The sequence below is a fragment of the Nerophis lumbriciformis genome, linkage group LG08 (assembly GCF_033978685.3).
Source record: "Nerophis lumbriciformis linkage group LG08, RoL_Nlum_v2.1, whole genome shotgun sequence".
Taxonomy (NCBI): domain Eukaryota; kingdom Metazoa; phylum Chordata; class Actinopteri; order Syngnathiformes; family Syngnathidae; genus Nerophis; species Nerophis lumbriciformis.
Window position 1 is genome coordinate 46,736,670 of NC_084555.2, and position 15,457 is coordinate 46,752,126.

At 32.0% G+C, this 15,457-nt stretch overlaps 1 protein-coding gene across 1 annotated transcript in view; it reads right to left on the reverse strand.

The window, feature by feature from the left end:
• pygl (phosphorylase, glycogen, liver) overlaps positions 1-12,336 on the reverse strand; it is a 53,145-nt gene extending 40,809 nt beyond the window's left edge. The window contains exons 1-4 of the mRNA XM_061969071.1: positions 11,934-12,336; positions 4,210-4,311; positions 4,063-4,141; positions 16-119 (exon numbers count right to left, since the gene is read on the reverse strand). Of these exons, the coding sequence (XP_061825055.1) occupies positions 16-119; positions 4,063-4,141; positions 4,210-4,311; positions 11,934-12,176 (528 nt within the window). The 5' untranslated portion in view covers positions 12,177-12,336. The remainder of the gene's footprint in view (positions 1-15; positions 120-4,062; positions 4,142-4,209; positions 4,312-11,933) is intronic.
• Between the last annotated feature and the right edge of the window lie 3,121 nt (positions 12,337-15,457).

Consider the following 15,457-nt stretch of genomic DNA (forward strand, 5'->3'; position numbering starts at 1 on the left):
GTTGCAATCGTCTACCTGCCAGCCATCTCGGATTTTCTGGTTGAAGATTCCATACTCGTAGCGAATGCCGTAACCGTACGCCGCCAGTCCCAGCGTGGCCATGGAGTCCAGGAAGCAGGCTGCGTGCACAAAAAACGCACGACAAATAAATACTCCACACATAGAAATGAGCCGTTACAAACTTTTAGGTATTCCTAACGGTCATACAAGTGTAAAAAGAAGTTAATGACTATAAAAACATTTCATCTTTGTCTTCCTCTCATGGTTGCACTCTGTATGCCCAAAACCGACAGCTCAGTCGCCAGAATTTTACCGTAAAAATAGCAGTGATATAATTTGTCACATTTACAGTAACACACTGTAAAAACAATGAGCGCAAAATTTAAGGGTAATGCACTGTAAAAAACAACATATAATTTACAAAGAAAAAAACTGGCAGCTCAGGTCCCAGAATTTTCCCGAAAAAAATAAAAGTGGAAAACATTTTCCGTTTACAGCAATTCAGTGTAAAACGACGGCTTTAGATTTTACTTTAAAATCTGGCAGCTCAGCCGCCAGAATTATAACGTAAAAATAACAGCGATACAATTTCTCCATTTACAGAAATGCACTGTGAAAACAACCGTAGATTTTAGGAAGAAAAAACTAGCAGCTCAGTCGACAGAATTTTACTGTAAAAATAAAAGTAGTTCCGTTTTTTTCTGTTTATAGTAATTCCCTGTTAAATTAACGACTGTGAAAAATTGGCAGCTCAGTAGACAGAATTTTACTGTAAAAATAACTGGGGAATTGTTTTTCAATTTACAGTAATCTAGTGTAAAAAACACAGTACATTTTACGGTAGAAAAAAAAACCTGGCATCTCAGTTGCTAAATTTTAAGACAAAAATAACAGAGGTATCTTTTATCCCATTTACAGTAATGCACTGTAAAAAAACAACATATATTTTACAAAGAAAAAAACTGGGAGCTGAGTTCCCAGAATTTCCCCGGAAAAAAAAAAAGTGGAACATTTTTTCCGTTTACAGCAATTCAGTGTAAAAACGACGGCTTTAGATGTTACAGTAAAATCTGGCAGCTCAGCCGCCAGAATTATAACGTAAAAATAACAGCGATACAATTTTTCCATTTACAGAAATGCACTGTGAAAACAACCGTAGATTTTAAAAGGAGAAAAAACTGGCAGCTCAGTTGCCAGAATTTTTACAGTGAAAATAAAAGTAGTTCCGTTTTTTTCTGTTTACAGTAATCCCCTGTAAAAATAGCGACTGTGAAAAAATGGCAGCTCAGTCGACGGAATTTTAATGTAAAAATAAAAATAGTTCTGTTTTTTCTGTTTATAGTAATTCCCTGTAAAAATAACGACTGTGAAAAAATGGCAGCTCAGTTGACAGAATTTTACTGTATAAAAAATGGGGAATTGTTTTTCAATTTACAGTAATCTGGTGTAAAAAAACACTGTACATTTGACGGCAAAAAAAAACAACCTATTGTCTCAGTTGCTATAATTTTAAGATCATATAACTGGTACCGGTTTGTTTATTGACAGTAATACACTGTAAAATCAACAACCGTAGAATTTACGGTTAAAAAACTGTCAGCTAAGTTGCAAGAATTTGGCTCTAAAAATGGTCCGTGTACCTTCCGTTCATTCTATTTCAAATTCTGAAACGCAAATCAAAAAACAAAATAAGGGCCGTTTTTCGATTTTTATTATATATGGCAGATTTTAAAACAAACAAAAAAGGGTTGATTTTCATTAAAATATTGCCACATAAATTGGATTTTGAGCTGTTTTCTTTTTATGGATTTTTATTTTTTCCAGATAAACACAACGTTGGACAACTACCGTATTTTTCGGGCTATAAGTTACCGTATTTTTCGGACTATATACCGGGGGTGCGACTTATACTCAGGAGCGACTTATGTGTGAAATTATTAAACACATTACCGTAAAATACCAAATAATATTATTTAGCTCATTCACGTAAGAGACTAGACGTATAAGATTTCATGGGATTTAGCGATTAGGAGTGACAGATTGTTTGGTAAACGTATAGCATGTTCTATATGTTATAGTTATTTGAATGACTCTTACCATAATATGTTACGTTAACATACCAGTTGGTTATTTATGCCTCATATAACGTACACTTATTCAGCCTGTTGTTCACTATTCTTTATTTATTTTAAATTGCCTTTCAAATGTCTATTCTTGGTGTTTGCTTTTATCAAATACATTTCCCCAAAAAAATGCGACTTATACTCCAGTGCGACTTATATATGTTTTTTTCCTTCTTTATTATGCATTTTCGGCCGGTGCGACTTATACTCCGAAGCGATTTATACTCCGAAAAATACGGTATTTAATGACACTTTTTTCAAACGATAATAGGACTCCTGCTGAACAAAGGTGTTAGCGTGATGCTAAAAACATGCTAAACGCAAAGGAAAAGCTAAAATACTGCTTCCGGTTCAATTTGTCATCACACAGATAGCCATGCATTTTAGCATTTTGGATGAACATATATTCGATTTTTGTGTTTATCTGAAAAAATGTAAATCCATAAAAGAAACACAGCACAAAATCCAATTTGATGGCAATATTTTAATGAAAATCAACCCTTTTTTGTTTGTTTTAAAATTTGCTATATATATATATATATTTATATATATATATATATAAAACAAAATTAGGGCAGTTTTTCGAGTTTTATTATATATATATATATATATTTATATATATATATATAATAAAACTCGAAAAACTGCCCTAATTTTTGTTTTTTGATTTGCGTTTCAGAATTGGAAAAAGAATGAACCCAGACCAAAAATTTAAAAAAAGCTACTGTTTTTCAATTTGCAGTAGAGCACTGTAAAAACAACTGCAGATTTGACAGTAAAGAAAAAAACTGTCAGCTCAGTTGCCAAAATGTTTGTGCAAAAACAAAAGTAGAGTTTGTCTATTTACAGTAACGCACTTTAAAGACATTTAAAGATTTGTTGGTGAAAACTGTGATCCCTTTAGCAAAATATTTGTACAAAAATAAAAGGGGTACCGTTTTTTTCATTTAGATAGGGGTGTCAAACTCATTTTAGCTCAGGGGCCGCATGGAGGAAAATCTGTGCACACGTGGACCGGACTATTAAAAATCATGGCTTTAAAACTAAAAAATAAAGACAACTTCAGATTGTTTTCTTTGTCTCACTTTGGCCAAAAATAGAACAAACACATTCTGAAATTATTGCAATAAAAAATATAGAAAAAAAAATACCGGCAGCGGTAAAGTTTAGATCCATGAAGGAAAGAAGAAAGTGAATGAATGTTTAGAACTGAATACATTTACATATGCATAACCATTTGTTTCATTTTTTTTAATGAATTAAGTAACGTTTATGACAACCTTTTTCCAAAACACAATATAGAATGTGAGACATAACAGGATAATGCATACGTTTATCATTTGTTTTCAAAACGCTTACAAAAAAGTGGGACCCCAAAAATTTGCTGTGGGACCCCATTTTTATGATTTGATGGGGTCCCTGGGACCCCATTTTGAAAATTCCTAGCGCCAACACTGATGGAGTATTGGTGTGTGCAAAACAGCAGCAGGCGGCTGTGGCCTGCGGGCCGGTTCTAATACTAATCAAATATCATCCCGAGGGCCATGATTATTCAATGATCTGGCCCGCGGGCCTTGACTTTGACACCCCTAATTTAGAGTAATGCACTGTAAAAAACAATGTCAATTTTACTGTAATATTCTGGTGATTTATTTGCCAGTTTTTATTTTTTTACTGTAAAATCTACAGATTTGTTTTGAAAGATTTCTGTGTTGCTGCGCATTTGTCCATCTGGACCACCGTAGTTTCTGCCTCAAAAAGCGAAGACCAGCGACACATAAAGAAGGCGGAAAAAGTTGAAAAAGGAGAGTGTTGCAAAAAAATGTCAAAAGGATGTTGAGCAAGTGTTGCAACATGTGATCTTGCGGCTTGCCTCACGCCCGTAAAAAAAACCTCATCAGTCCGGGCGTGGAGTCAAATATTTCTTCTTGTTTTCTACCTGCAAGTCTGCCCAGGCCTCCATTGCCCAGGCCCGCGTCCTCCTCCATCTCCTCCAGCTCCTCCATGTCCAAGCCCAGCTGCAAAACAGCACAAACACGCTAACAAACACGCCAAACAAACACGCCCTGGCTCCTCCCACTCTGACCTGGTAGATGGCTTCATCGCAGGCGTTCTGCAGGCCCAGGTTGATCATGGTGTTCTGAAGGGTGCGGCCCATGTAGAACTCCAGAGACAGGTAATAGACTCTCTGCACAGGTGGTTTCATAACCATGTTCCAATAGTTACAATTGGTGGTTTACGATGTAAAGTACAAACAAAACCAACAACACATTTACTTTGTGTTTTCGAAATGGTCTCCTGCTGGCCCTACTATGGACTGGACTCTCACTATTATGTTAGATCCACTATGGACTGGACTCTCACTATTATGTTAGATCCACTATGGACTGGACTCTCACTATCATGTTAGATCCACTGTGGACTGGACTCTCACTATTATGTTAGATCCACTATGGACTGGACTGTTAGATCCACTATGGACTGGACTCTCATACTATTATGTTAGATCCACTATGGACTGGACTCTCACTATTATGTTAGATCCACTATGGACTGGACTCTCACTATTATGTTAGATCCACTATGGACTGGACTCTCACTATTATGTTGGATCCACTATGGACTGGACTCTCACTATTATGTTAGATCCACTATGGACTGGACTCTCATACTATTATGTTAGATCCACTATGGACTGGACTCTCATACTATTATGTTAGATCCACTATGGACTGGACTCTCACTATTATGTTAGATCCACTATGGACTGGACTCTCACTATTATGTTAGATCCACTATGGACTGGACTCTCACTATTATGTTAGATCCACTATGGACTGGACTCTCACACTATTATGTTAGATCCACTATGGACTGGACTCTCACTATTATGTTAGATCCACTATGGACTGGACTCTCACACTATTATGTTAGATCCACTATGGACTGGACTCTCACTATTATGTTAGATCCACTATGGACTGGACTCTCACACTATTATGTTAGATCCACTATGGACTGGACTCTCACTATTATGTTAGATCCACTATGGACTGGACTCTCACTATTATGTTAGATCCACTATGGACTGGACTCTCACTACCATGTTAGATCCACTATGGACTGGACTCTCACTACTATGTTAGATCCACTATGGACTGGACTCTCACTATTATGTTAGATCCACTATGGACTGGACTCTCACTATTATGTTAGATCCACTATGGACTGGACTTTCACAATATTATGTCAGACCCACTCGACGTCCATTGCATCCGGTCTCCCCTAGAGGTGGGGGGTCACCCACATATGCGGTCCTCTCCAAGGTTTCTCATAGTCATTCACATCGACGTCCCATTGGGGTTGTGAGTTTTTCCTTGCCCTTATGTGGGCTCTGTACCGTGGATGTCGTTGTGGCTTGTGCAGCCCTTTGAGACACTTGTGATTTAGGGCTATATAAATAAACATTGATTGATTTGTATTTTTCACTGTATTGTACACATTGTACATCTAGAAAGCACAGTGTTTTTTATATTTTTGCAACAGTAACTTTTAACATAATTTATTAACAATATTATGTCATTTTTAATAAAATAATTGTTTAATTTTTTATTTTTTTTTATGATTTACTATCAGATTTTTTTTTTGCCCCAGAAACAGTTTTAAAATATTTTTGATTGAATTTGTATTATTTAAAAAAACAAAAACAAAAGTATTGATATTCAAACATTTTTATATTATCTATTTTTTAAAATAAAAAAATAGTTTTAAAATTATCAGATTTTTTTATTTTTATTTGTACTTAAAAAAAATAATATTGTCTGACTTTTACAACAAAAATGTTTCAAAATTATTTTAAAAAAATGTTTCACTAAAGTAATTTAAAAAACATCCTTCCAGAGAGTATGGGGTATCGGACCACCTGATTGTGGCGGTCCGCTCCCTGTATGATCGCTGCCACAGCTAGGTAATGGGTCCCATTTTTAAAGTCTTTGGTATGACTATATAATATTTTTATATTTTTGCAACAGCAACTTTTAACATAATTTATTATCAATATTATGTAATTTTTAACAAAATAATTGTTTTAAAATAATATTTTATCCGGCAAAAAATGTTTTAAAAATGATTTACTATCCCATATTTTTTCCCCCCCAGAAACAGTTTTAAAATATTTTTGATTTAATTTATATTATTTAAAAAACAAAAACACAAGTATTGATGGTTAAACATTTGTATACTATCTTTTTTTTTTTTTTATAAAAAAAATTGTTTTAAAATTATCAGATTTTTTTTAAATTTGTAGTTAAAAAAATAATATTGACTGACTTTTACAACAAATTTTTTTTTTTTTATTATTTCCAAAAATGTTTCACTAAAGTCATTTAAAAACGTCCCTCCAGAGAGCATGGGGTATCGGACCACCTGATTGTGGCGGTCCGCTCCCTGTATGATCGGTGTCAGAGCTTGGTCAGGTTGGAAGGCTGCCCTTTGTCACCGATTCTGTTCCTAACTTTTATGGACAGAATTTCTAGGCGCAGTCAGGGTGTTGAGAGGATCCGGTTTGGTGGCTGCAGGATTAGGTCTCTGCTTTTTGCAGATGATGTGGTCCTGATGGCTTCATCTGACCAGGATCTTCAGCTCTCACTGGATCAGTTCACAGCTGAATGTGAAGCAACTGGGATGAGAATCAGCACCTCCAAGTCCGAATCCATTGTTCTCGCCCAAAAAAGGGTGGAGTGCCATCTCCGGGTTAGGGAGAAGATCTTGCCCCAAGTGGAGGAGTTCAAGTACCTAGGACTCTTGTCCATGATACAGGGAGGAGTGGATCATGAGAACAACAGGCGGATCGGTGCAGGGTCTTCAGTAATGCGGACGCTGTATCGATCCGTTGTGGTGAAGAAGGAGCTGAGCCAGAAGGCAAAGCTCTCAATTGGCCGGTCGGTTCCCACCCTCACCTATGGTCATGAGCTTTGGGTTATGACCGAAAGGACAAGATCACGGGTACAAACGGCCGAAATTAGTTTTCTTTGTCGGGTGGCGGGGCTTTCCTTTAGAGATAGGGTGAGCAGCTCTATCATTCGGGAGGAGCTCAAAGTAAAGCCGCTCCTCCTCCACATCGAGAGGAGCCAGATGAGGTGGTTCAGGCATCTGGTCAGAATGCCAACCGAACGCCTCCCTGGGAGGTGTTTAGGGCATGTCTGACCGGCCACGTGGAAGACCCAAGACATGTTGGGAAGACTATGTCTCCCAGCTGGCCTGGGAACGCCTCGGGATCCCCCAGGAGGAGCTGGATGAAGTGGCTTGGGAGAGGGAAGTATGGGCTTCCCTGCTTAGGCTGCTGCCCCCGCAACCTGACTTTGCATAAGTGGAAGAATATGGATGGATGGATGATTTAAAAATATCTTATAGTTTTTTGTTTTTTTTTACAATAGAAATTGTTTTCAAATATTGATATATTATATCTACTGTTTACAACAGAAATACTTAACATTATATCATTAAACTGTTTTAAATGAGTTCGTATCATATGATTATTTTCAGAACAGAAAGTTTAGAAATGATTGACTATCAATTTTTTATAGTTCTTTTTTTTAAAACAGAATTGTTTCCAAAATATTTTATTCAACTGAAAATGTTATAAAATGGTTGAGTATCATCTGATTTGTTTTTGCAATAGAAATAGTTGGAAACTTATTTAGTAATATTGTTTGCAAAAAATACAGATTTTTTTTCAAATGTAATAATAGTTTGAACAAGATCTTATTTTTAGAAAAACAAAATAGTTTTAAAATTATTTATATATATATTTTTTTTTTAACTCAGCCTTTTAGTATTATTATTGACATTTTCACCAATGATTTTTTTTTTTACAACAGAAACCATAAATTATTTTTTTAACCCTTTCATAGCAAAAATTAAAAATATATATATTTTTAACAGCATAAATAGGTTTTAAATTAAAGTACCACTGATAGTCACACACAATGAAATTACTCTCTGCGTTTGACCCATGCCCTTGTTCCACCCCCTGGGAAGTGAGGGGAGCAGTGAGCAGCAGCGGTCGCCACGCTCGGGAATCATTTTGGTGATTTAACCCCCAATTCCAACCCTTGATGCTGAGTGCCAAGCAGGGAGGTAATGGGTCCCATTTTTAGTCTTTGGTATGACTCGGCCGGGGTTTGAACTCACAACCTACCGATCTCAGGGCGGACACTAACCACTAGGCCACTGAGCTGTAATCATCTATTGTTTACAACATAAATAATTTAGAATTAGTATTTAGTATTAGTATTGACATTTTAACAATTTTTTTTTTTTACAACAGAAACCATATTAAATTATTTTTTAACCCTTCCATAGCAAAATGTTTAAAATATATATTTTTAACAGCATAAATAGGTTTTAAATTAATCATCTATTGTTTACAACATAAATAATTTAGTATTAGAGTTTAATATTAGTATTTAGTATTATTGACATTTTCACAATTTTTTTTCTTTTTACAACAGAAACCCTATTAAATTATTTGTAACCCATCCATCCATCCATCCATTATCTACCGCTTATTCCCTTTGGTGTCGCGGGGGGCGCTGGAGCCTATCTCAGCTACAATCGGGCGGAAGGCAGGGTACACCCTGGACAAGTCGCCACCTCATCGCAGGGCCAACACAGATAGACAGACAACATGTAACCCTACCATAGCAAAACATTAAAAAATATATATTTTTAACAGCATAAATAGGATTTAAATTAATCACCTATTGTTTAAAACATAAATATTTTTTTAAATAATTTATTAATAAAAAAAAAAAAAGGGGAGTGTGAATGTTGTCTGTGTTGGCCCCCATTACAATTTTAATGATTCATTGAGCAAAATGTTCATTATTGTCAATATAGTTTGCAAACCACGATACTATCAATTGTATATAGTCTTTAACAACAGAATTGTTTCCAAAATATTTTATTTAACTGAAAATGTTTTTTTTTAAAAAGTTTAGTATCATCTGACTTGTTTTTGCAATAGAAATAGTTGGAAACTTATTTAGTAATATCATTTCCAAAAAATACAGATATTTTGGCAAATGAAAAATATTTTATTTTTAGAAAAACAAAACAGTTTTGAAATGATTTATAATTTTTTTTCCCAACTCACCCTTTTAGTTTTATTATTGACATTTTCACAAATTATATATTTTTTTACAACAGAAACCATATTAAATTATTTTTTAACCCTTCCATAGCAAAAAATGTAAAAAAATATATATATATTTTTACAGCAAAAATAGGTTTTAACTTAATCATCTATTGTTTACAAAATAAATGATTTAGTATTAGTATTTAATATTAGTAATTAGTATTATTGATATTTTCACAAATGATTTTTTTTACAACAGAAACCTTTTAAATAATTTTTAACCCTTCCATAGCAAATTTTTTTTTTTTTTTTTACTTTTTTTTAACAGCATAAATAGGTTTTAAATTAATCATCTATTGTTTACAACATAAATAATTTAGCATTAGTATTATTGATATTTATAAAAAAAAATGTTTTTCAACAGAAACCCTATTAAATTATTTGTAACCCTTCCATAGCAAAAAATTAAAAAAATGTATATATTTTAACAGCAAAAATAGGTTTTAACTTAATCATCTATTGTTTACAAACTAAATGATTTAGTATTAGTATTTAATATTAGTATTTAGTATTATTGATATTTTCAAAAATGATTTTTTTACAACAGAAACCTTTTTAATTATTTTTAACCCTTCCATAGCAACATTTTTTTTTAAACTTTTTTTTAACAGCATAAATAGGTTTTAAATTAATCATCTATTGTTTACAACATAAATAATTTAGCATTAGTATTTAATATTAGTATTATTGATATTTTCACAATTTTTTTTGTTTTACAACAGAAACCCTATTAAATTATTTGTAACCCTTCCATAGCAAAAAATTTAAAAAATGTATATATTTTAACAGCAAAAATAAGTTTTAACTTAATCATCTATTGTTTACAAACTAAATGATTTAGTATTAGTATTTAATATTAGTATTTAGTATTGATATTTTCACAAATGAGTTTTTTACAACAGAAACCTTTTAAATTATTTTTAACCCTTCCATAGCAACATTTTTTTTTAAACTTTTTTTTAACAGCATAAATAGGTTTTAAATTAATCATCTATTGTTTACAACATAAATAATTTAGCACTAGTATTTAATATTAGTATTTATATTTTCACAAAAAAATTTTTTTACAACAGAAACCCTATTAAATTATTTGTAACCCTTCCATAGCAAAAAATGTAAAAAAATATATATATATTTTTACAGCAAAAATAGGTTTTAACTTAATCATCTATTGTTTACAAAATAAATGATTTAGTATTAGTATTTAATATTAGTAATTAGTATTATTGATATTTTCACAAATGATTTTTTTTACAACAGAAACCTTTTAAATAATTTTTAACCCTTCCATAGCAAATTTTTTTTTTTTTTTAACTTTTTTTTAACAGCATAAATAGGTTTTAAATTAATCATCTATTGTTTACAACATAAATAATTTAGCATTAGTATTATTGATATTTATAAAAAAAAATGTTTTTCAACAGAAACCCTATTAAATTATTTGTAACCCTTCCATAGCAAAAAATTAAAAAAATGTATATATTTTAACAGCAAAAATAGGTTTTAACTTAATCATCTATTGTTTACAAACTAAATGATTTAGTATTAGTATTTAATATTAGTATTTAGTATTATTGATATTTTCAAAAATGATTTTTTTACAACAGAAACCTTTTTAATTATTTTTAACCCTTCCATAGCAAACTTTTTTTTTTTTTACTTTTTTTAACAGCATAAATAGGTTTTAAATTGATCATCTAATGTTTACAACATAAAAAATTTAGCATTAGTATTTAGTATTATTGATATTTTCACAATTTTTTTTTTTTTACAACAGAAACCCTATTAAATTATTTGTAACCCTTCCATAGCAAAAAAATTTAAAAAGATATATATTTTAACAGCAAAATTAGGTTTTAACTTAATCATCTATTGTTTACAACATAAATAATTTAGCATTAGTATTTAATACTAGTATTTAGTATTATTGATATTTTCACACATTTTTTTCTTTTTACAACAGAAACCCTATTAAATTATTTGTAACCCTTCCATAGCAAAAAAATTAAAAATATATATTTTTAACAGCATAAATAGGTTTTAAATTAATCATCTATTGTTTAAAACATAAATATTTTTTTAAATAATTTATTAATAAAAAAAAAAAAGGGGGAGTGTGAATGTTGTCTATCTGTGTTGGCCCCCATTACAATTTTAATGATTCATTGAGCAAAATCTTCATTATTGTCAATATAGTTTGGTTTAATATTAGTATTATTGATATTTCCACAATTTTTTTTTTTACAACAGAAACCCTATTAAATTATTTGTAACCCTTCAATAGCAAAACATTTTAAATGTATATATATTTTAACAGCAAAAATAGGTTTTAAATTAATCATCTATTGTTTACAACATAAATAATTTCTAAAATAATTGATTAATAAAAAAAAAAAAAGGAGAGTGTGAATGTTGTGTGTTGGCCCCCATTACAATTTTAATGATTCATTGAAATGTTCATTATTGTCAATATAGTTTGCAAACTGCAATAAAAATATTGCTATAAATTGTGTTTGTGAAAATTATTTTGTGTAATTGTGATGCATTTCTATTGCAGTTTCCAGTCGGTGTTTGTTTAGTGGGACACATTCCCAAACACTTGCTGATTTTACCTTGGGGTCAGCTTCATAGTAGAACTGCTGGGTTCTGATCCACCTTCCCACCAGGTGGTCTCTGACGGTGTGCGCCAGAGCAAAGTAGTAATCTCTGGGAGTGGCGATGTTTCTGTCTTTGACCAGAGTGAAGTGCAGGTGGCGATTAAAACCTTTCTTCAGCTCCGCCACGTTCTCCACGCCCACGATACCCCGGATGCTGATCTGCTTGCGCTTCTCCTGGTCGCTCAGCGGCGTGGCCATGTTTGCTTCGAGTCTTGGTCCGGGTCTCGGTCGAGGGACTGGGTCTGGGTGTGAGGTGCGGGGGGTCTACTGGGTCTACTGGGTCTGAGGACCGTGTCGGTGCGGGACGCTGGAAAGTTGAAGTGGCGCTGCGGAGGTGAGGACGAGTTTGTGTTCAGGTGATAGACTCCGCCCCCTGCTGCCGCTGCTCCTATTGGTCAATGCAAGACGAGGGCGGGAATGTCGCTCCAGGAAGTAAAGCTATTTCCGGGGCCAACAAAGTCACGTGACAACATCAATGTCATTATCTTTGTTTTACATAATGCTTTGATTATATAACCTCTCAGCCAATCAGCTCCCAGCATTCCCACTTTTATGCTTTTTTTAAAAATATATTTTTTTAAGAAGGAATAATTTCAGGACAGCAAATATATTTATAATAATATTTACTATAATAAAATGGAACATTCCAAAAAATTTTTTTTTTACATGGGGACATTTTAAAATATAATAAATACATATGGATTTATTTACAAAAAAATAATTATGAGAACCTTTCAAAATATAATAAATACTTGTTTTGACCAATGTAATTATAATAAAATTGACAATATTATATGGGAACATTTTTAAAATGTAATAAATAAATAAATGAACAATATGGATTTTTTTTTTTTTTTTTTACAAACAAATAATTATAATATTGATATTATAACCTTTCAAAATATGGTAAATACTTTTTGACCAATGTACTGATAATGATAATATGAGAACGTTTGAAAATATTATATACACACACATATATATATATAACTCTCCTGTGTGTGTGTGCAGGGGCGCCGCTAGGGATTTTGGGCCCCATGAAAATAATCTTTACAGGGCCCCCAACACAGTGTCATTATTTTTTCTGTATTATAATTTCATCATCATTAGGGGCCTCTCTGGGCCCCCCCTCCATCATGGGCCCCTAGAATCCGTCTCCTTTACACCCCCTTTTCGGCGCCCCTGTGTGTGTGTGTGTGTGTGTGTGTGTGTGTATATATATATATATATATATATATATATATATATATATACATATATATATATATATATATATATATATATTTTATTTTTTTTTTTTTTTTTTTTTAATGTTTAAATAATAAAATAAAAATTATTGGGACAAGCGGTAGAAAATGGATGGATGATGGACAAAAAAATATTTTAATAATCACGTATTTTTGCTATTATTTATTGTACAATCATATTTTCATTTCGCCACAGCAAATCAGCCAATATATAAAAACCTTAAAAAAAAAAATTCCATAAGATTGATGTGTTGTATCATTTTCTATTTCATATACTATAGGTCTATAGTTCATTATCATTCTATTTGACTGATATTTTACCATTCCTAATCACATAAAAAGAAGTTGAAATGCTTTAATTTACAAATATAAGATGGCAAAATTTACAAATACATATTATATAAATATCCTATACAATATTTGTACCTAAATCATATATATATATGTATATATATATATATATATATATATATATATATATATATATATATATATATATATGTAATTTTGCATTGCAAAGATACATTAGTGTCTTTATTTTCAAATATCGGTATAATATATGAAGATTTTTTTTTTAATAGTACAAGTAAAATGTGCTTGGGATGTACTGTAAAAATGTATTTTGTTGAGTGTACAAGTTATATCTATTGAATTATAATTTTATACAAATATTTCAGGCTCTTGAACTCTCAGGTATTGGAAGTAGTTGCTTCATACTCTTTTATTGAATATTCACATTTACAAGAAAACACAGGCTCAAATGATAATAATAATAATAGTAATAATAATAATAATAATAATAATAATGTAGCGGTCATCTGGTAATAGAGGATAAATATAACCATCATGTTGAATTAAATTTGAACAGAAATTATGTTCTATTTTGTTGTGTAACAATGTAAATAATATCAACTGATACTATTACACACACACGCACGTGAATATGTACATACAGATATATAAGAGCCAGTATCGCCCAGCGACTGCGCAAAAAACTGTTATTGATAAAAGCTGCGATAGACAATCATAATCTACTATATTTAGCTATATATATATATATATATATATTTAGCTATATATATCTCACACACACACACACACCCATATGCCCTGCTCTGACAACACACACGTTTACATTCCGTCCACTGAGTTGACTTTATTCCACAACATTGAAATGTTGAAGAGTAAAATGGACAAAAATCCTGTTTTAGTCATTCTGCTCGTGTGCGAGTGATGTTGTTGTCATGGCAACACACTTCTACTTTTTCTTATGATTCAATAATGTTGTTGATTTCCTTCACTTATTGTTATAAGTAGCAGCAGGCGACGCCAGGCGTCACAAGTGGCTCAGTGGACGCTTACGTTTATCGAGTATCGAAGAGCGGCGGGAGAAGCCATCGCTGGACAAACACAGGCTAGCACCGCATGTTTATGTACATTTGTATGTATATGTACAGTATATATGTATGTATGTATGTATGTGTGAACCTATTCAATAGGCCGCAACATTAGGCACACCTGCAAGAAAATACATCATAAAAATAATAGTACTTATTTTTGGTGATTTTGGTACACGTAATGACACCACGAGTTGATTATTTTAGAGGATGTGTTCTGAACTCCTGTTTCCATGCCACTGTTTCAGTAGAGCGGAATAATGGTGCTCACGTGTGCCAAAGCGCAGACGTAAGGAATGTGAATCCTATAGCGACTCACCGTTAAGTTTGAGTTCATTTTTGGGGTGACGATAAAACCCTTTTTCAAAACAGGTTACAAAAGCTCCCCTTGGCTGCTGACGTATGACGTAGAGGCACAGCGAATAAGCGCAAAGATGGCCTAAAGAATGCGTTTTTAAAAATAGATTCTTACATTAAAAAAAAAAAAATATATATATATACATGTATGTATACATATATATATATATATATATATATATATATATATATATATACACATACATACACAGTGTATTCACATATACATATATATTCACATATACATACAAATATACTGTACATATATACATACACATACTGTATATATATGTATATATATATATATATATATATATATATACACACAGTGTATTCACATATACATATATATTCACATATACATACAAATATACATATATACATACACATATATATATCTCCATATGTATATATATACACACATATATAGACATATACATATATGTATATATATATATATATATATATATATATATAC